Consider the following 22,369-nt stretch of genomic DNA (forward strand, 5'->3'; position numbering starts at 1 on the left):
GATCAAAAAGTTGCCAAATGAACTGAAACTCTTCAATCGTCACAGTGAGGTTCCAGCTACTGAGAGCTAGAGGAACTTGATTTTAGTTCAGCTTGGAGGTGAGAGTGAATCCATGAACTAATGCTCTATGGCCCTACTCTGGTTTTTTTGTTTTTGTTTGTTTGTTTTTTGTTACCTACAGAGTTCTATTAGCAGTCTATTGGTCAATGCAGAGTCATAACTCCCTTGTCAACTTTGGGACCACATGAGATCAGTAATGGTGTACCAAATCAATCAATTGCTGTACCTCTGTCTTCTCATAATACTGTGCTTTTCATAGTAGTATTTGACTGCTCTAAATCAATAATGCCTATATGTAACTGACATATAAGCTCCACTACAGCACATGTCCTGGAGTCTAAGGGGTTTCTATGTATTTGGTAAATCAGTCTCAATTTTGAGGTGTGCAATAATGTTTTGTGTCATACAGCAGCTACCATCAAACAACTGTTAGGATCATAGAGAATACTAGGAGGTCGTTAATGTCATGAGGTCTTTAATGTCCTTAGTTTTTAAAGTCCTATTCAAAGAACACAATGAACTATTGAGCACTGAATATAGCAGCATCAGCAGATTTGGGAGAATGCAAAGGTGAGTTTTAATCACATTTGCACGTACATTCCCTATTTGTGCTGTGCACATTTTTGCCATACCAAAGGATCTGGCCTATTGTCTGCATTTCAGACACCAGAAAGTCTAGAAGCCAATAGAAGGTTTGGGTGTATAAGAAATACAGAATCTAGTCTATAGTATGAATCACAGTAGTGAAAGTAGTAATTGTCACAAGTGTCTGGGTGTGACAAGCTTCTAGGGATCCACTATTGTCAGTGAGGGAAAGAGGGAAGTGGCTAATTCTCCACTGCCCTACACCTTGTGTGTAGTCAGTTACACCTGTGCAAAGTGGACGCAAATTGCTATTGCTCTGATCTGGTAGAATTTTACATACCTATCTCATAGAACTGGAAGGGACCCTGAAAGGTCATTGAGTCCAGCCCCCTGCCTTCACTAGCAGGACCAAGTACTGATTTTTGCCCGAGATCCCTAAGTGGCCCCCTCACAACCTTGGGTTTAGAAGGCCAATGCTCAAACCACTGAGCTATCCCTCCCCCTCTTTTTAGACAGATGTAAATAGCTATGCAAGGTGCAGGGCAGTGGAGATTCAGGCTTGGTACGTTCCCCTGGGATGGTGAAAAGTAACCATTGCTGTCTGGTAACAACGCTGCTTGCGGTAAGGAAATAAAAGATGTAGCACTGAAAAAAGGAGACCCTTTTGTTTACTGGAACACAGAAAAACACTATTTTTTTAACAAAAGCAAGTCCAATTCCATGTTTACCTTTTCACCTTTGGAGCCCTTGAGACCACGGACACCATCAGCTCCCTGTAGAAAGCAATAAGAAATTGCCTCACTGTACATAACCAGAAAGTTTCAAATATTCAGATTAAAAAAGAAAAAAAAAAGAATCATACCTTCACACCACGAGGACCAGGATAGCCAATTGGACCCTGAGGACCTGGAGGCCCCTAAAATACATTGGATTAGAAAAACTCAGAAAACTAATTGTTAACTGACTAACATTCAAAGTACGATCCACTTACCTTAACGATACCACAAGTAGTCTAAAGGAAGACCTTGGAATAATACTGGGCAGACAGGCTTTTCTGGCTGACCGCCCCCAAGAAAACTTGTGGGAATATCAAAGCGTTTTTCAGATTTTCTGTGGATCTATTTATGGTTTTGCTGGGGATTTATACTTTTGGAAATTTCAAATGAAAGCGATGTGCTAAAAACATCAACTCACAACATAAATAATCTGAAATTATGATAATTTTGAAAATATAAGGAGAACACACCAGTGTTAATGACGTCTGCACAGGGCAGAAGCTATGTGTTAGCTATAAAGACATAAGAGTATATCACTCTACTAGCCCTTCCCCATCATTTTAAAAAAAATCTCGCTAAAAATTTACATTCTGTGCCATACTCTACTCTCATATAGGCGTCTGCTATTCCCATATACAGATCCTTCAGAATCTGACTCTTTTTTTCAGTGTTTGCATTTTCATTTTTTGGCATCTATTGTTTCCTGAGGATTTTTTTAAATATATTTCACTAAACCTTTGCAAATATAAAATTAAGAGAGGATAAACCTTTGTTACTTTAGTAGTACATCCTGTTTCATAATCCTTCCTGGCCTCATAATAAAGAAAAAGGCCCCCAAATATGTAATAGATTGCAGAATAAGGGCCAGATACTGATACCCTGATTTATATTTATATTTATATTGCATAGTACTTTACTCCATTGTCTTCAGTAGGGCTACTTGGGAAGTTGTGTGTTATTCAGCATGAGTAAGGGTTTCAGAATCTGGCCTTAACATGGCAGAAAGTTTTATAAACCCTTTAAATATTTCACTACAATGAAGAAATTATTTTCCACTGACTTCCTGTAAGTGACTGAAAAATCCATTGAATGTGTATGTTTTGATATACCCCCCTAACTGAGCCTCTCAATAGTCCCAGCAAGTTGCATACACTATAAAACTGCAAACTCAAAGAAGTTGCAAGTTATCTGTCTGAAACATGTGACAGTTTATGAACTCCTGAATAGACATGAATAAATATAAAAAGAGTGCCCGGGTAAAGTAAAACTGCTTGTGGAGTTCACAGACTGGTACTCAATAAATATGGTTGTCAGCACACCCATGCTGTGAATGGGTGATGCATTTTCTATCACTTATGTTCCCAATAGCTATAAGAGCAACAGATTACATGGTTGACAAATTTACTAAATAAACAAATAAATACAAATTGAATAGACATATGTTTATGGAAGTTTTGAAACTTACCAAAGCACCTTTCTCTCCAGACTGACCCTCTTTGCCAGGATGACCCTGATTACAGACAGATAAATACAGTATTTGTTGGAAAATATGCTCTTTGTGAAAAACAATTAATTATACAAATAAATTGGTTTTAAATAATTGAACATCATCATGACCCCAAATCCAGACCTGTTTCTGGACTACAGCATGAAAAATACACCTTTGATTTTGAGGAGAGATTTACTGTTTTAATATATAACTAGTTTACATAACAAAGAAATCTGGACAGTAGTTATATTGATGTGAATGTATTAAGCAACATTTTGATCAACTGCAGGAGTTTTTTAATCTAAGACACACTCAGATTTGATTACTACAGTATTTTCAAAGAACCTACATGATACAACTTCATGCAGAAATCCTTAAAGCATATAAAAAGGTCACAAGAGTTGTCTGAGAGGCCAATAAAGAGATTAATCTAGTCTCATTTATAGCATTAATTAAATGTTTTTCCTTTAAATCATTGCTTACTTTTAAAATAGAACTTTTTGAGGGGTGCAGGCTGCTACTGTTTAAATTCTATATAATTATAGTTATATAAAACTCCCACTAGAAATGTAACCCAAGAATTAAGGTTTTGTGGGTGTGGGTGTGGGTGTGGGTGTGAGAGAGAGAGAGAGAGAGAGAGAGAGAGAGAGAGAGGGAGATCACTCAAAAGATTAATTCCTCACTGCATTCCTAGTGGGAGACAGCATTGATTATATTTGATCTGTCATCAAAAATTACACTAAAGTTAAATTAAAAATGTTAATGGCAGATTACAGTATGAGGAAATCAACAAGTAACACTTTTTCTACTTTGTGTAGCTCCACTCTTCTTTGAAGGGTATAGTAAATCTTTAGTTTTGCTGTGCATGTAGCCACTTCTTAAATATTAACTTCTTTCTGGTATTAACTTCCAAAAAGTGTTTTCAGTATGTCAAATCATATTTTAAAATACCTGCCAATCCTTAACTGATAAACTTCTGATTTTTATGTTTACTTTGCTAGCTGGTAAAATGAATTTAAAATATGCTATTAATTAATGGTATATATATATGCCATTAATTAATAGCATATTTTAAATTCATTTTACCAGCTAGCAAACTTAACATAAAAATCAGAAGTTTATCAGTTAAGGATTGGCAGGTATTTTAAAATATATATATATCACTTATCTATCTATGCATTCTAGAATATTGATTAGAAGGATGAGTATCAGATAGCTAGAAACAATTTATTGTCTTGCTCACCTCAAACATCATTAGCAATTTTTTCAGTTTTACTCAAACAAATACATCTTGGTTTGAAAATCTGAACTAATCTTCAAGCATATGATCTTATTGCGCACAAAGTTATAACTACTTACCCTGCATGGAAAGTCTGTGATTCTACAATGCTACCTCTTGTCAGGGGTAATGCTTACCAAGAGTTTCAGTGACTTAAGCTGCCTGCCCTACCTTTCAACCAAAGAAACACATACACAAGGTAGGGAGATGACTGTCTAGGCAGATGGTGGGGTGCAGGAAGTGGTTCATGCACAAGTACGCACACACACATACACATGCAAACACATGACTACCTGTGCTTATTCATTCTTCATTGCATTTGTCTTTATTTCTGAGTTTTTATGTGTAACAAAATGTCGGTTTTCAAATACCAGTGATGTTTGTAAGGGCTGAGAGTTTTCAGAAGTGAGAAAAACTTGCACAAGTGGACAAAGATTCAAGTCTAACCGGAATCTCCAACAATGCCATAATATGCATTGCCAACAGTCTACCAGGAGTCGAGCAGGGCTGGGGAAAGGCAAAAGGAGCTGGGAAGCTCCAGCCTGGCAAATCCCCAGGTGGCGGGCCTTGCTAAAGGCAAAACAGGTACTGGGGTTGCAGAGGTGCAGCCTGGGGTTAGGCAGAGGCAGCTGGTCCAACCTCCTTGCCAGTGATGAGTGACCATGACAGACTTCAGTTTGCCCAAGTGAGCGGGGTTGAGGGTTCCCCTGGGAGGGGAGACCCAGAGCGTGGGGGTACTGCTGGGGCAGAATCCTGAGGTATGCAGGTACCAGGGTCTGATAGGGACATGGGGCCAGTGGCAGGCGAGACACCGGCCTGCAGAGGGCGCTCCATATGCTGGAAAAGAGCTAATTCCAAGACAACCAGCAGGAGGCACCACACTGGTGAGTCTCGCTTCGCTACAATCCCCCATTTACACTGCCACATTGACATAAATGAAACAGTGGCTCTGATCCACTGTATGTCTCTTTGGCTATTGGCTTATCATAGCATGTCAGTGCAGATGTTGCAATCATAATTGATTATCAAGGTACACATTTCTAAAGGGCTTCAGCAAATCTTAGCAGCCCCCTAACTTTAATAACGCCTCAAGTTCAAATAATACAGAGGTATACACAGGCTTTACAAGTTTGTTCCCAACTAAGAGGGCTGTGTCTTTTCTTCTTGTAATGCAGTACATTGCATGCAGTGACCCAAAGCTGCATACTGATTTTTAACAGAATAAGACATTCAAAAGACAAAATTACTTACAGAAGGCCCATCAGAACCAGCAAGTCCCGGAAGGCCAGGCTTGCCCTGTGGTCCCTAAAGACAACAAAAAGGAAACATTTTAGGAATAATATTAAACAAATATGTTGCTCAAGCTAAAATAGGTTGCAACAAACAAATTAACTATGAACAAAAAGAAATATGTTAAAACATACAAAGTGATGGGGAAAAAAAATAAAAGAAGAGTGTTCCAAAAGCTAGATCCAGAGACTTAGATTCTGATCTCCATTACACCAGTGTAAATCCATAACAATTCCAATGACTTCAAAAACGTTACTCTCAATGCTCACTAGTGCAAATAAGAAAGGAACAGTGGAATTGCCATATGGCATCAGACCCATGGTCCATCTAGACCAGTATCCTGTCCAAGAAGGAAGGAGCAAGAAACCTCTCAGTTGGCAGATACTGAATAATCTATTTCTAATAGTTAGAGACTTAAGACCTGAAGCATGAGGTTTTATCTCTCTTCCAAAATTTGTGTTATTAATATTATGACTCTGAATATTCTTGTTATCCATATAAACAGCTAATCCTTCTTTGAATCTTTCCAAGTTGTTGGGTTCAGCAACACACTGTGGCAATGAGTTCCACAAACTAATTATGCATTGTGTGAAAAAATTTTGAATTCTTTTGAATTCTCTTCTGGCTTTAAATATTTCAACTAGCTATAGTTGGATACTGAAATACTTGCTCCACCTGAGTACCGGCCGTACCTCAGAAATATCCATTTGTAATGTTAAACTAACTTGCCTTTTACCTGAAAAAGTGTGCGATTCCTACAACCATGTTAATCATCAAAATAGAACTGTCTGAAGTTAGATCAGAGAGTAGTAAGCAGCTGCTTTAGCATGAATGAGAAAAACTAAACAAAAGCATAGGCACCTGGGAAGGAAATTAAATAGAAAGGACAGATGAGGGAGAAGGAATAACATGTTGTTTCCAGGGGTGGCTCTAGCTTTTTTGCCGCCCCAAGCAGGCAGCCTGCTGCCTGACTGCCACCCTCACAGGGACCGGCAGGGTGCCCCCCACGGCTTGCCGCCCCAGGCATGTACTCGGAGCGCTGGTGCCTGGAGCCGCCGCTGGTTGTTTCCCAGTTAAACTGAGGTGATGAAATGAGGAAAAATAACATCAGGAAAATAATGTTCATTTACAGAATTGTATGAAAAACTTCAGCATCAAAATACATTCAGCATCAGTTTTCAGATTCACTATAATTTTACCCAACTTTTCTTTTTTTAAAATGTCTCCAAATACAATGAATATGCAAATTAGAAATATGTAAAAATATGTTAATTTGGGTTTTAGATTCATAGATTCTAGAGCTGGAAGGGACCTCGAGAGGTCATCGAGTCCAGTCCCCTTTCCTCATGGCAGGACCAAATACTGTATTTGACATTGGTGAGGCCTCATCTGGAATACTGTGTCCAGTTTTGGGCCCCACACTACAAGAAGGATGTGGAAAAATTGGAAAGAGTCCAGCGGAGGGCAACAAAAATGATTAGGGGTCTGGAGCACATGACTTATGAGGAGAGGCTGAGGGAACTGGGATTGTTTAGTCTCCAGAAGAGAAGAATGAGGGGGGATTTGATAGCAGCCTTCAACTACCTGAAGGGGGGTTCCAAAGAGGATGGAGCTCGGCTGTTCTCAGTGGTGGCAGATGACAGAACAAGGAGCAATGGTCTCAAATTGCAGTGGGGGAGGTCCAGGTTGGATATCAGGAAAAACTATTTCACTAGGAGGGTGGTGAAACACTGGAATGCGTTACCTAGGGAGGTGGTGGAGTCTCCTTCCTTGGAGGTTTTTAAGGCCCGGCTTGACAAAGCCCTGGCTGGGATGATTTAGCTGGGAATTGGTCCTGCTTTGAGCAGGGAGTTGGACTAGATGACCTCTTGAGGTCCCTTCCAACTCTGATATTCTATGATTCTATGATTCTATGACTGTCTAGACCATCCCTGATAGACATTAATCTAACCTACTCTTAAATATCTCCAGAGATGGAGATTCCACAACCTCCCTAGGCAATTTATTCCAGTGTTTAACCACCCTGACAGTGAGGAATTTTTTCCTAATGTCCCTCCTAAACCTCCCTTGCTGCAGTTTAAGCCCATTGCTTCTTGTTCTATCCTTAGAGGCTAAGATGAACAAGTTTTCTCCCTCCTCCTTATGACACCCTTTTAGATACCTGAAAACTGCTATCATGTCCCCTCTCAGTCTTCTCTTTTCCAAACTAAACAAACCCAATTCTTTCAGCCTTTCTTCATAGGTCATGTTCTCAAGACCTTTAATCATTCTTGTTGCTCTTCTCTGGACCCTCTCCAATTTCTCCACATCTTTCTTGAAATGTGGTGCCCAGAACTGGACACAATACTCCAGTTGAGGCCTAACCAGCGCAGAGTAGAGTGGAAGAATGACTTTTCATGTCTTGCTCACAACACACCTGTTAATGCATCCCAGAATCATGTTTGCTTTTTTGCAACAGCATCACACTGTTGATTCATATTTAGCTTGTGGTCCACTATAACCCCTAGATCCCTTTCTGCCGTACTCCTTCCTAGACAGTCTTTTCCCATTCTTTATGTGTGAAACTGATTGTTCCTTCCTAAGTGGAGCACTTTGCATTTGTCTTTATTAAACTTCATCCTGTTTACCTCAGACCATTTCTCCAATCTGTCCAGATCATTTTGAATTATGACCCTATCCTCCAAAGCAGTTGCAATCCCTCCCAGTTTGGTATCATCTGCAAACTTAATAAGCGTACTTTCTATACCAATATCTAAGTCGTTGATGAAGGTATTGAACAGAGCTGGTCCCAAAACAGACCCCTGCGGAACCCCACTTGTTATACCTTTCCACAGGATTGGGAACCATTAATAACTACTCTCTGAGTATGGTTATCCAGCCAGTTATGCACCCACCTTATAGTAGCCCCATCTAAGTTGTATTTGCCTAGTTTATTGATAAGAATATCATGCGAGACCATATCAAATGCCTGGTTGTAAGAGAGAAGATGATTGAGTAAAGCAGAGGCCATTGGAAAAATGCATTGTTGTTCACAAAGTATCATTGAGCAGATGAGAAATGAAAGGCACAAGGAGGGAAAAACAAGGCAAAAATTACATTTAGAAATGGACCATAGCAGTTAGGATGGAGAGAATGTACCAGTTGCACATATCAATCACCCCTAAAATGTATACATAAAGACACGAAAGGAACAAGTGGAGAAATATAATGTAGTGTTCACTATACAAAGTAATGTACAAAGAACAGAAAATGACAAAGGGTGAAATCCTGGCCCTACTGAAGTCAATGGCACCCTGTCTTTGACTTAAAGGGGCCAGGATATCACTCAGAATCCAGAGAAGGCCAGAGGCAGTAGCATCTAAAGTTGCAAAGCAAGAACAATTTGAATGATGTAGGTGAGTCACAGAACCCAGGGTTGAGAACTGGCTGTTCATTGGTTTGCACTGTTTCAAACACAAAAACAGAGCTACAATTGGAGGGTAAGTTGTGTGCATGGCAGGACAGAATGTGACTTTTTGGAAATGAAAGGTTTGCTGATGATCTTCAAAGAGTCATGAGAGATGTGTTTGATGTCCGTCCGTCAACCAAAAAACATGTTATGTAACTAGAAATTTTATTAGAACAAAAAAAATCCAGGTTGGATCCTAGTCTCCAACCTAGACTCCAACCTAAGTCTACACCACATAAGAGCAGCAAAGCAAATTGGCAACATTCGTTCCTAAGGGTTTCAAGAATATGTAGCCCAAACAAAATGAAATGGTACTTTAATCACAAATGCATTATAAAAACCTATGTGAGTCACAGAATTAATCTGTAATGAACATCAACAGACCAAATTAAAATTAGTAACATCCAAGCCATCATCACCTAGGGCAATTTGCATTAGCTGGATAATGACAAATGCATCCTCTTTGTATTGGACATTTTTCTTATTTAGTACCATCATGGCATCACAGTATTCATCAACTGCAACACCTACAAAATCATTATTTTTTCTGGTCTTTATGGTCTTTGTCCTGGTCCATGCCCAGTCTGTAGCTGTGCCCACTCTCAGTACACAAGCTTACCAAAGAGGAAGCAAGTGATCAAACAGGCATTCCTGTATTAGTGCCAGGCACTGACCTAAGGTTGCTAGGTTTCTAATTAGTCATCGGGGTATATTCTGGTATGCTGGCAGCAATATGATTGCTGCTGTTTTTTACATTCTCATACACTTATACCTCTGAGAAACTTTTCTCACATAAGTAGTCCCATTGATTTCACTTGGACTGCCCATGTAAGTAGAGTTACTCATGAGTTCCTTTTTAGGACTGGGCCCTCGAGAATGAGTAATCTTGATGGATTGGCTGTGCTGAATATATTGCATCAAACCAATGCAAACTTTTAAAGAAAATCTCCATCTATTAGTGTGAGGCCTGATCCTAAGAGAGAGGACACCTAAAATTTTGTTATGAAACTTTTGTGAGGGAAACCTATATTAGCATGTTTAGATGGGGAACATTTTTTATGTGAATGGGTTTGAGCATAGACAAGTAATGGTGTGACTGGGTTTGGACTGGGAAAGCTTTCAGTGTCAGAGGGAAAGGTTTCTATCAATATTTAAAATGTCACTGCTTGGTCCTCCAATATCAGAGATGCCCATGTGTAACGTATTGGATTCATTTAAATATTTAGATGCAAGCAGGGGAAATTTTAGATGCCAGTATATTTTAGCAGAGAAAACTTTAGATATTGGGGAGTTTCACATGGAAAACTTTAGAGGTGACTCTGGAAAGGGAAATCATTCTATGGGGGCAGGTTTGGGTGGAAAAACTTCCTTTTAATATTTTACTTGCCAGAACTTCCTCTCGTAAAATTGACTTGTGCAAGGCAATTTGTACACAGAAAAGTTTCTAGGTGAGTAGTCTCCTGCAAACATTGTGTATAAAAGTTTATTTCCTGAGTGGCCTGCATTCTTCCTTCTCTCCAAGTGCCATTCCTCTCTTCTGGCACAACCAAGCCCAGAGTCCTTGGTCTGCAATCCCTCCCAGTAGACCCAATTGGGGCAATTATTCTGAGATACTCAGGGACAATTATGGAACTTACAGATATGGTGTTTCTAAGATGTCTCTTGGTACATGTTCAGTGTGTAAGCACTACACGGACTGAGCAACAGAGAGTGTGTGTATGGTCTCAGGATATCAGACTTACTTTTGCATAGGGCACCTGAGAGAGGAGAGCATGCTCCCTTCAGCTCATGAAGTTTATACTGCACAAGCCAATATGCCCCGAAGTCTATCCAGCATATAAAGCCTTATGTACGTAAGTGTTTAATTTACTGAAGTCATCTTCCTCTACAGGCCCCACACAAGTTGTAATTCTTGTGCTTGGCATTACACTCTCTGTGCTTCCACATGGGTAACAGAGACTCCAAAGGGAGTGGGAATGAGGCAGGGCATGGCTCTGTTCTTTCCACTCCTCACCAGGTCACTGAATGGGCCTAGGACACTGGCTGGAGTATGCTGCACCCAGGGCCAGCTCCAGGCACCAGCCGACCAAGCACGTGCTTGGGGCAGCACCTTGTAAGGGGCAGCCAATCTTGGGGTGGCACTCGGGGTTTTTTTGTTTGTTTGTTTGTTTTTGTTTCGGTGTGCAGCTCTTGGGGGTTTTTTTGTTTGTTTTTGGTTTGACGGGGCAGCACTCGGGTTTTTTTGTTTGTTTTTGGTTCGGCGGGGCAGCACTCGGGTTTTTTTGTTTGTTTTTGGTTCGGCGGGGCGGCGCTCGGGGGGGGGTTGTTTTTGTTTCAGCAGAGCCTGCCCTGGCTGCACCTCTTGAAGAGGTGTAGCAGTGAACAAAGTTATCTTGCATTCTGGGGAGCTCCAGTAGGATTTCTGTCCCTTGTGGTGGTCTGACTCCACCCTATTCCAAATGCAGGGTTATGCCTTTAAGGTATGTTTTTTTTTAAATTCTTTGACTACAGTTGAAATGTAACACATTCCATATCAATTCAACTCTTGTCTCTATGATGTTTTGGGAGGGTACGTAGCCCATAGAAATGTATATAATGCTGGGTAGATGCAAGATGGTTTCTATCCTGTAGGGAGAAACTAGCAGAAATAACGATGAAGATCAAAGGCTGGATTTTTTAATATGAAATGTGACACCTTTCACTGCTAAAGTACATTTATTTAAGAGATTTTATCTTTGGGATATCTACCTTCCCTTTTTTAACCCATGAACGAACATAACATTTCTACCTAGCAGTAAGTTACAATGTAACAAAGCTAACAAACTGGTTTGCCAGCTCATTTGCATTAATATTAAACTCAAAAACAGAAAAGACTACCAACCCAAGAAAACTAAAAAAATAAGGTAAGTATCTGGATAGGTTGGAAGCAAGCAAACTATTTCACACCTTTTTAGCCTATTTATCCTTGTAATCTCTATTATAATGGGTAGTGAACCATTCCTTAAGTGAATCACTCTTGTGAAAAAGTCCATAAACAATATATTGTAGGTGTTACATATAAAAAATACAATTAGTTTACACCTCTAAGCTATCTGATATAGATGTCAGGGATAAAGTATGAACAACTATGGGATAAAAGACTTAAAATCAGAGCAATTCCATGCAAGAACAGATGAGCATGCAAGGCCATTTCTTGCAATTCTTACTCATGCAAAACTCCCATTGACTATAGTGGGAGTTTTGCTCAAATGTAGACTGCAGGATTGTTTCTACAAGAAATATATACAACTCAGGGGAGGGGAAAAAGCTTTTTTACTTCACATAGCTGACCTGTACTTGGCACTTCAGAAGCAGAAAAATGGTCACGTTATATGAAAGAAACAAGTCAAGATAAAGTGGCAGAAACCATGCCTTATAGCCCTCAACCTCTGATAGCTGCAAGGCATGCTATGCATTCATGATGGATTGTGGAATGAATATGTTGTGGACACAGCCCTCTTCCGAGAATAACATTCTAGGGAAGACAGCCAGGTAGGAACTCTTCTGTATTGTTTCCTAAAATCCCCCTCAATCCCTCCCACTAAGAAGCTGAGATACTAGAGCACTAGGAAGATATTAAACCATGAATGAGAGGGAAACCAGAGTGGAATCAATTGGGGATCTAAAAGAAGAAAGGAGACAATTACTAGGAGTGTGAAATTTGAAACGGACATAATTAGAACTTGCAGCAGAATGTTACTGCTCAGGAAACACAAGGATAAACAAATAGGGCCTTATTCTGATCTAAATGATACCACAGCTACTCCAGTGGAACTCCAGAGTTATGCCAATGTACCATCAGTGTAGCTGAGATCAGAATCAGGCCCTCAGTTTAAAGAAAGAGGTGGATATTTTAAAAGTATAGGAGATGAGAGAGAATTGTATTTCATAGAAAATACATTTAAATTGGAAAAACTGTCTTTTTTTGTAGCCCAGCAGTCTGAGTCTATTTGTATTTAATCATGTACAGTTTAGTACTAAGGGCCAAATTATGATCCTAGTAACAGCAGCATGAATCAAGAGTAAATTCAAGAAGTTACACTAGTGAAAAAAACGGTGTAAATGAGAAGAGAGTTAGGCCCATATTGTTCACTACTTTACTTGGTGGTTTTAGGGAATTTTGCTATGTTTGAGATCGTAGGTATCCAATATCTAAACAAAAAGAAAAGCCCTTAACCACTTAACCAGAGGTTGTTACACAGATACACTGATTATGAAATACCAGAATAATCTTATAACTTACTTTTTCACCGGGAGCTCCAATAGGACCTTGTGGACCAGGAAGCCCCTATTAGAAAGAAGCCAGTGTGTGAGAAATCAGGGATAACAATATACATACATTTTCCCTATTAATCTGTTTAAACATAGCGGCAAATATAAAATATAAGTGTGTGGTTTTTTTAAACCAGTTAGATAAGGAGCTTTGTGTGAGCCTTTTGCACAGGCTACTATTCTGGCATCAAGTCTGTAACAGGATCCTATTCAGAACCCTCCTACAGGTGTGGCCGTTCCTGCTGGCATTCCAGGAACACTGAATGAGTCATTTTTCTTGCAAATGAAAAAGCCCTTTGCAAGCTTGCTTTAAAATTCTGCTCCCACTGTACTATGTACATTTTCAGCATTATTTATAAAATCCTTCATGCTTTATCAGTCCTGCGTATGAAAAGCTAACCCTATACTAATCTGTATTCATTAAACATTTGTTTAAAGGAATGTAGTATAACCTGTGGGTTACTGAACACTTACTTGTGGACCTGGGATTCCTTGTTGACCAGGAGGTCCTGGTTCCCCTTGAGGACCCTACCATGCAAAAAATACAGAGGCATTAGGTTTGGGCTTCTGTGTTACAAATCTTCATTGTCAGGCCTAAAGAAATATAAGCACATCTCTGTGTTTTCCCTCTTTTAAATCTACCAACTAACTGTCTCTCTAGTCTGATTTTCAAGTTAATTTATATCACCAACATTTTATTAATGTGGGGCTAATTCCACCCATACTTACACCCTGAGAGCTGGAGTCTGAGGGCTGCAGGAGGTTAAATGAGGGCAGAATTTAGGTTTGAGCAGATGGCACACAAGGCTGTTCTCTTCAATATAACATCGAGAGGAATCTGAATTTTAGATTAAACAGTGACGGAGGTAGGGAAGGGGAAGGACTTTTGACAATCCCAAACCTCTGCTTGTTTCCCTAATTATCTACCTACCAAGTTTCCTTTTGGACCTGGGGGGCCATCAACACCTGCAACACCCTGCAACGAGAACAAAAATAGAGGCAACACTGGGCGGAATTATTTTTTACTGGAAATTGCACATCCAAAATACCTCACTCTTTATGCCATACGTACAGGTTGTCCTGGGGGACCGGGTGTGCCCCTGGGGCCCAGTAATCCTCTTGGACCCTGAAGAGAAGACACAATTCATATTAAAAATGTAGGTGCAATTCCTCCTTACAAGTGGGTAGGCCGTAGGAGTAGGAGGGAGGGAGGCAGTACAGCCCGACAAAAGGATTCATACTACAAGGGATCCTACTGACCTCTGCCCTGTATCGAGAGCACACTATGGGTTGAAGGAACCTTTTGTTAAGTAGCTCTGTCTCTCATACCAGAGAAAGGCTGAAGGGGGAGATTTTCTCCCTGCCACTGCCTGGAACACTGGTGCAGCACCTTCCACAGTCACTTGAACTGGGGTGCCAACTATTTATGTATTTAATGAAAACAAGGTGGTTTTAATGATTTCTGTCATGTTCTGTATTGCCGTGGAAAGTGCTGTCTTTCTTGGTAGTAAAATCTCTGCTAGATAGCTGAAAATTACTCATTTGGAGTCTTTCTCTTTATAATAAACAAACAGAAACTCTTCCACAAGGAGAAGGCTAGACCTGCTCCCACAAGCAATTCCACTGAAATCAATGGGACCATTCTTCTGAGGAGGGGGAGCAAAATTTGTTCCCTAGCATTATTTTTAACTTTCCACAGTGTAAGTGCATTTTGTTTTTCATTATTTGTGTCATCAGACACTGTGGCTGAAGTAGACAGGCCTCATTCTATTCTCTGTTTCTTCTTGTGTAAAGAGGATGCAAATTAGTATCATTCTGACTCAGTAGCATTTTACACCCACTTTGTATCTGGAAAGTGCATATGTCAGATATTTAGGATAAAATTATCCTTTCTGAGCCAGGCCCTGGATCTCTTGCCTGCACTGCAGATCTCTGTTCTGCAGTGACAGCACCGGTGGAATTCCTATTGATATCAGTGGAATTCTTGGACATGTAACAATTGCGAAATATACAATAAAGAGAAACAATGTGGGCAAGGGAGGGGAATTTGGGTGAAATTTTGCAAATATTCACAAAAAACAGACTGTTGTGAAATATCCCTAGAGGTTTCAATAGGCTGATTATGTCCTCACTGTCCTCATGTAAATCAGGAGTACGTCCACTGAAGTCAGTGCAGTTACACCAGAGTAAATGAGATAAGGATCAGGTACAGTGATTCTGGAAGTTGTGTACGCTGGACTGAATTCATCCATGAATAATTCCAGTCATGTTAGTGGAGTTACACCCCAGAAGAATCTAGCCCATTGTTTACTCTCCATACAGAACTGCCACTTTTTTCCCTCTGGGAAAAGCTTAGTAGAAATGAATGAAAATCTTACAGTGATTTTGTTCTGCAAAACAGTCAGCATGCATACCAGAAATAGAATAGTAAAAAAGCTTCGCTTACAGCTTCACCTGGGAGACCTCTGGGTCCAACTTCTCCATCTTCTCCCTGTCATTATAAAAAGGAATAGAAGGTTTAGTGTGAAGAGTATATGTCACCGAAATATTCCTCTTCTGGGAGGACTTGCTTTAGATGTTATTGTATGTATTAGTGAGCTGAAGTTACTAGTAACATACTCTTGTTCCATCTTCACCGGGTGCACCAGGAGGTCCTTGTGGGCCACGATCTCCCTGTAGAATTAAGAAAGCCATATTAAAATAATGCAGGTTACAACTCTGGCTGCAAACAACAAGAGATGGGAAAGTGAAATACCACTTTAGCTGCATAATGGTATGTCAGAACATCTTCACTGTAATAGCAAACAGGTACAAATCTACATGTTACTTGGCAGAAGTTTTCATTTAGAGGTGGATCCAAAATCTTTTATCAGATTAATGTGAGGAAGGATTAACATTTCAGAAATGTTCAATAATCATATCATCGTTACTGCATGTAAGGCTGGGTTCTGCCATCAGAACATAAGAATGGCCATACTGGGGCTTTTCAGGCGTACGTACACAGAGCCTTAGCAGATTTTGGACCGATGTAGTTCGGATTTATTTCTCATTTTTAAAGAAGGCTAGTGTGCTGCATAACTTAAACACAACTGATTGAGTTCTTTTTGGAGAGGGGATTTTTAATCAGTGATCTCTTTATAGGATGAATAAAATTGTTCATGCTGAGTCTTCTAGCTTTAGCAGTGTTTCCAAGGTGCTGACCACATCTGTGAATCCTAGAAAAGTTATATGGAATCACTCTTGAGTGTCTCCATTCTTTTTCTCCTTCAGAGTGCTGCTGGGGAGCTTTCGGTGATTGCTTATTTACCCCAAGGTGTCTCTTGTATAAGGGATGACAGGTGTTTATTCCACTGCCCTTCTGTTCAATGTGATTGTGGGGTCATTAAGAAAGATAGCCGCGTGTAGAACGCAACTCAGCTTTGAGGCAACAAAGGTGCAGTTAATAGAACCTCACTATGTCTTAACACTATTCAAAAACATTCGCTGGTGCAGACAGAATGCTGCTTCCTATGTGTTAAGTGACATTTATTGAAGGCAGCACATGACACTTGTAGTCCATCACCTGGCTTCTAATTCCTTTCTGGGTGCAATTTAACATATAGGTTTAAATCTATAAATCTTTCAGGTGGTTGGCTCTTGGTTTATCTGAGAGGCTACCTCTGTCTTCTTGTAATACTATGGCAGTTGAGATCATCTTAGGAGCTTGAGTTAACAATGTCCTGGTTTAATCATGATGGGGCCGGAGGTAGCTCATTATCGGTAAGGTGTCCTCAGCTTTCAAATTCTCTTCTTCCATTGGTCTGCTAGCACAGAACAAGGTCTGAATGGATAGGATGGGCATGGTGAAAGTCTTTAATTTGGGGGATGTCTAAGATAGTTTTAGTTTTAGACTGTTTATTATTCTTTCACTTTTATATACACCTTTGGATAGGCATATTCTTCATAAATCTAAATACTTAAATTGCATGCAAATTCATAGATTCATAGAGCTAATGCCAGAAGGGACCATTAGATGATGTAGTCTAACCTCTTTATATAATACAGGCCATAGAATTTCATCCAGTTACTCCTATAGTGAGCTCAGTAATTTGTGGTTGCCTAAAGCATATGTCTTTCAGAGAGACATCCGGTCTGGAAATTATAGTATGTGTTCCCAGTTCAAACGTGACTAGACATGAAAAAATTCCTAAAAAGAATATGCTAAAGGTTGGTGGGTTTTTTTTAAACAACATCAGTATTCTTGCAGATAAAATATAACTACAGGAGAAAAGGACTTATTTCTTTTTCCACTGTGCTTTTTTATTACAGGGGAGTACAGAAGTGAATGTTTATGCAAACAGCTCCTTGCATTATGTCCTCTCACTACACATGAATCTGAAGGGCTGCAGTTATCTGCTTTGGCTTTGAATGGTACTGCTTTCAGATTTGTCATACTTTCTAAATATTTAGAGGACTCCCATTTTAATATAAGTATTATAGTTATTCCCAAGCAATGGGATGGAAGATATTTTACATTTGTTTAGAAAATATGAATTTGATATCCATATTTCTGAATAAGAACAAAAAAGGTTGCTTTCACTATACAATTAAAGGTCATAAGGTTTGCCAGCTCTGCTACGCCATATTAGAAAGCAATCATAGATCTCTTCACCCTAAGGGCTTGGCTACACTTGCTAGTTACAGCACAATAAAGGAGCCCTGGGCACACTAGCTCACTACCCGTCCACACTGGCAAGGCACGTAGAGCGCTCTGACTCTGCGTCTACAGCGCTGCTGGTACTCCACCTCAGCGAGAGGAATATTGTTTGATGAGCCTTGACTACATCACCCGGGTGTCAGTGTGAACGAGGTGTTGCGTTACTGCACTTTGATCGGCCTCCAGAAATGTCCCATAATTCCCTTAAGTCAAGTGGCCACTCTTGTCATTGTTTTGAACTCGCCTAGGAATGCGGATATGGCCTTTGAAAGCTCTGTTTCTGACAGCCGGCTCTGAGACAAAGCAACCATTATTGTGGAATGCTGTGAGAGAGAGAGAGAGGTGGGTGGGGGGAGGTCTGCTGCTGTCTCAACTTACAAGACAGCATGCTAACATGCTCTCAGCCCCCCAAAAACCCATGCTCTCTCCCCCCACATACACACAACACATTCCCTGTCACACTCCACCCCCACCCCTCCCATTTTAAAAGCACATTGCAGTCACTTGCATGCTGCAATAGCTGCCCATAATGGACCACTCCCAATGTTGTTGCAAGTGCCGCAAATGTGGCCACCCTATTGCACTCTCCAAACGCACTGGTTTAACTCAAAGCGCTCTACATCTGCAAGTGTAGCCACGCCCTAAGTCAACTTTGGAAGGGTTGCTCAGTCTTCAGAGGACACATGAGAGATGCACAGTGATTAGATCAGTGATACTCAGCAGGTGGCCCGGGGCCCAAATGTGGCCCGCCAAAGCTTCCTGTGTGGCCTGCCAGCTCACCTTAAAACAATGTTTATAATTAAATTCACAGACAATGATGCACTGCCTATCATTTGCCTATGCCTTCCTTAGTAACTTACTGGCAGTGCTTAATTTGTAATGAAAGAAGTGCCAGGGCTCAGCCCAAGCAAGCCCCAGCACAAATTAAGCAATGGTATTGTGATGAGATTAGTGAATGAGATACGTTCAACTTCTGTCTTCCAACGTCATTTTTGAAAGCTCTTTTACAAGATGTTTCAGCCAAATACAGTGATCTGTTGCAGCATAATGACATTCACTGGTTAAGTAGGGGGTGTGTGATAGAGAGATATTGTGCGCTTCAAAAAGAAATAATAGAATTTCTTTCAAACTACAAGACCAACATAGCTTGTGAGTTCCTGGAATTTATGAATGAAGTCCCCTCTATGTCACAGGTAGCTTTTCTGTGTGATATTACTGGTGACTTGAATTCCCTCAGCTTGCAGCTCCAAGGCCGTTCAAGCAGTCTCAGAGATTTGTTTGGGAAAATGTGCGCTTTTCAGAGGAATCTTAAAATCTTTCAGACAGACTTAACAGAAAAGATATTGCACTTTACCACATTGTGTGTTGTTGCTACCTATGAAACTTGGATCAAAAATTTGAAATTTTAAAATTCTCAAATCACATTTTAAAAGGATTTGCTTTTATTTGTTTGTGATCCGTTTGTTGGCCCTACTGATGAACTCTGCCATTCTGAAGCCACGACTATTCTTGATTCAATTGATGAAGGTGCCTTTCAATTAGAAATTGTAAGGCTCCAGAGCTCAGATATCTTGAAGACAAAAATTCAGAAAAATGGGACTTTGTGATTTCTGGACTCAATCTGATGACCAGTTTCAGAATATCCATAATCTAGCTATATATCTCTTAACGATGTTCAGATCAATGTACCTCTGCAAATCTGGGTTTTCTACTATGAACAGTATAAAAAAACAACACCGCAATCATCTGACAGATGAGCATCTTCACCAGTGCATGTGTCTTGCCCTGACCTCCTATAAACCGCTCTTCACAAAGCTTGCCAGAGATTGTTGATGTCATCTCTCCCATTAGAGATTGCCACAAATCTGGGTAATAATATTGATTTATAAACTTTGTTAAAAGATAAAAACACTAATACTTACATTGCAATCAAGGTCTTTATTTATTGGCAGCTGAAGATTTTTGTTATTATTATTTTGTCAGCCTTCTGTGCAAATGACCCACCTCTTGACATAAAATTCTCAAATTGGCCTGTGGGTAGATCTAATTGAGTATCACAGGACTAGATCTTAATGTCTGGTACCCTCTACTGGCCACCTACAGATCAACCCACATTTCAAATCTGCAAACAGCTGCTTGTTTTATTCTCTAGGAAGAAAGGGTTTGATGAAAAATGATTGAGAGAATTGTGAATTGTAGTAAAAGTAAGAGTTCCCTCTACACCACATACAAACAGGACTGAGGAGAACAACATCAAATACTACTACAACACACTACACTATAGGAATATGGGGAGTATTCAATGTCTCCCCAAGTTCCTGGGAAGTGTAGCTACTGCACTAGTCCTTTGAAGATTGCAGCATATACGTCCATCTGTGGTTTGCTAATCATTATCCTGCCTTCTTCTAGTTCCTTCTATCATGACTAAGCCTTACAAGAGAACTAGCAGGAGAACCACATTCAGGAGAGTACAGAGAACTGCAGTTGTGATTAGCGCTTGCAATAGGGATGCATTCCAAGAGGAAGACTTCTTCCACCACTGCTGTACAGGGCCAGACACAACCAAAATTAGCTCTCAGATCTGGTCTTTCTCCAAATTCTGGAATGTTGATATTTGAAGTGTTTAGATTGATTCAGTCCTCGTCAATAAGCAATACAGCTTAGCATTGTAGGTATTCTTGATTGCTACTTTGTTTGAGCAAGCCTTTTTAATGGTGTTAAAAAAATTACAAGTCAAGGATGTTGTTTTCCATGAACACGAACAAACAATTGCAAAACTTTCTGCATTACTCTGTGTTCAGAGCTATTAAAGTCCATGTATCCTCAAAGCAAGGGGAAAAGGATAGCCTGTTGTTGGGGCACTGCCCTAGTGGAAGGGAGACCCGGCTTCAATTCATTGCTGTGCCACAGACTTTTTGTGTGACCTCAATTCCCCATCTGCTCCCAGAGAGGAGAAGGCACCACTGGCATACAATCTGCCTATTGAAACATCATGACTACACTGGTCATGGGATACACACATCCTCAGCGTAGAACTTGTACACTGGTATATTGCAACTTTCTTCTAATAATCAACTTCAACCCATTCGGCAGCTGGAGTAAATCAGCTGAAGTAAATCAGCATATCTCCATTGACTTTAAGGAAACTACTTCAATTTACACCCATTGAGAATCTAGCCCAAATTTGAAAATATATTTAAATAAAAAATATGTATGTGGATCGTTAACTACAAATTCATGTTACTGGAATCCTTACATGAAATGCTTGTAAAAATACAATTCTGACACTATACTGCAACATGAAATTCTGACATGTTCTCTGACTTAACTCTCTCCATAGTCCTAAGTTATTTTTTTTTAAATGAGGTGATGTTGTGATGTTACTATTACCACCACATTTTTATAAGCTTTCATATAAACATTCATATTTATCTTACCCTGTGACCTTTATCACCAGGTAGACCAGGAAGACCATCAAACCCTCTATCACCCTAGGAAAGAAAAAAATTAGAGACTTAGAAATTACTATTACACTTTGTAATAGTCTTAGTAAATTACACCAGCTCGCTGTGGGCTAAATTCTACCCATGGATATATGTGCACATCTCAACAAGTCATTTGGAGTTGAGCACATGCATCTGAACATCAGAATTTGGCCCTGTGTGCATCAAAGCAGAGGAAGCTGCCATGCACCAGATTTTACACCCCACTGTAATTATGCCATTATAAATTTAACATCAAGACCAAGGGCTTGATTCTAGTCACACATTATACTGGTATAAATCAGAAGTAGCTCCACTGTAGAAAATAGTTACAGCCATGTAAAAAAAAAAAGCAACCTAAGTGAGATCAGAATCAAGCCCAAAGAATCAAATTACTTAAATGTTACACTGCTGTCCATTACCATGAATTACCATATTTTTAAATGGATGATTCATGCTCAACTTTTGCTTCTTATCTGGTTGTCTGAAGCATCAATATTTTCATTGCAGAATAGCTTTCTACATTGTTTTTATATTTGCAATGTGGTGGAGGGCAGCTTAATGCCTATTTAAAATGTGCATCATCCATGCCCTGATTGAAATACAACCTCAGATCTCGTACCTTTGAACCAGGTTCTCCTGGCATTCCTCTAGCACCATCAGCTCCTGGACGACCCTGAAAAGAATACAAACATTTGAAAATGCCAACAACTGACATCCAGAGTAATGAGAAAGTGTTAATTCATTTGGATTTCAATTTAATTTTTTACCAGATATATGATACTCACTCTTTTGCCAGGTTTCCCACTTGGACCAATGGAACCTTGAATACCTCGAGGACCCTGAATTTAAACAAAACAGTCTTTAAAATCATACTATATGTGGCAGCAAAAAGCTAGAACAGCTAGCTAAACAAAACTGCCAAACATCTCAGCTAAACAACAACTTAGGAA

At 39.9% G+C, this 22,369-nt stretch overlaps 1 protein-coding gene across 7 annotated transcripts in view; it reads right to left on the reverse strand.

Annotated features, from left to right (window-relative positions):
- COL11A1 (collagen type XI alpha 1 chain) overlaps positions 1-22,369 on the reverse strand; it is a 235,817-nt gene that overhangs the window by 113,209 nt on the left and 100,239 nt on the right. For all 7 annotated transcript variants that reach the window (XM_042840641.2, XM_005285451.4, XM_024101999.3 and 4 more), the window contains 13 exons: positions 22,205-22,258; positions 22,039-22,092; positions 21,372-21,425; positions 15,858-15,911; positions 15,685-15,729; positions 14,311-14,364; positions 14,170-14,214; positions 13,713-13,766; positions 13,210-13,254; positions 5,441-5,494; positions 2,887-2,931; positions 1,508-1,561; positions 1,374-1,418 (listed from right to left, as the gene is read on the reverse strand). In XM_042840641.2, the coding sequence (XP_042696575.2) occupies positions 1,374-1,418; positions 1,508-1,561; positions 2,887-2,931; positions 5,441-5,494; positions 13,210-13,254; positions 13,713-13,766; positions 14,170-14,214; positions 14,311-14,364; positions 15,685-15,729; positions 15,858-15,911; positions 21,372-21,425; positions 22,039-22,092; positions 22,205-22,258 (657 nt within the window). The remainder of the gene's footprint in view (positions 1-1,373; positions 1,419-1,507; positions 1,562-2,886; positions 2,932-5,440; positions 5,495-13,209; positions 13,255-13,712; positions 13,767-14,169; positions 14,215-14,310; positions 14,365-15,684; positions 15,730-15,857; positions 15,912-21,371; positions 21,426-22,038; positions 22,093-22,204; positions 22,259-22,369) is intronic.

The sequence above is a fragment of the Chrysemys picta genome, chromosome 8, assembly GCF_011386835.1.
Source record: "Chrysemys picta bellii isolate R12L10 chromosome 8, ASM1138683v2, whole genome shotgun sequence".
NCBI classification, from domain to species: domain Eukaryota; kingdom Metazoa; phylum Chordata; order Testudines; family Emydidae; genus Chrysemys; species Chrysemys picta.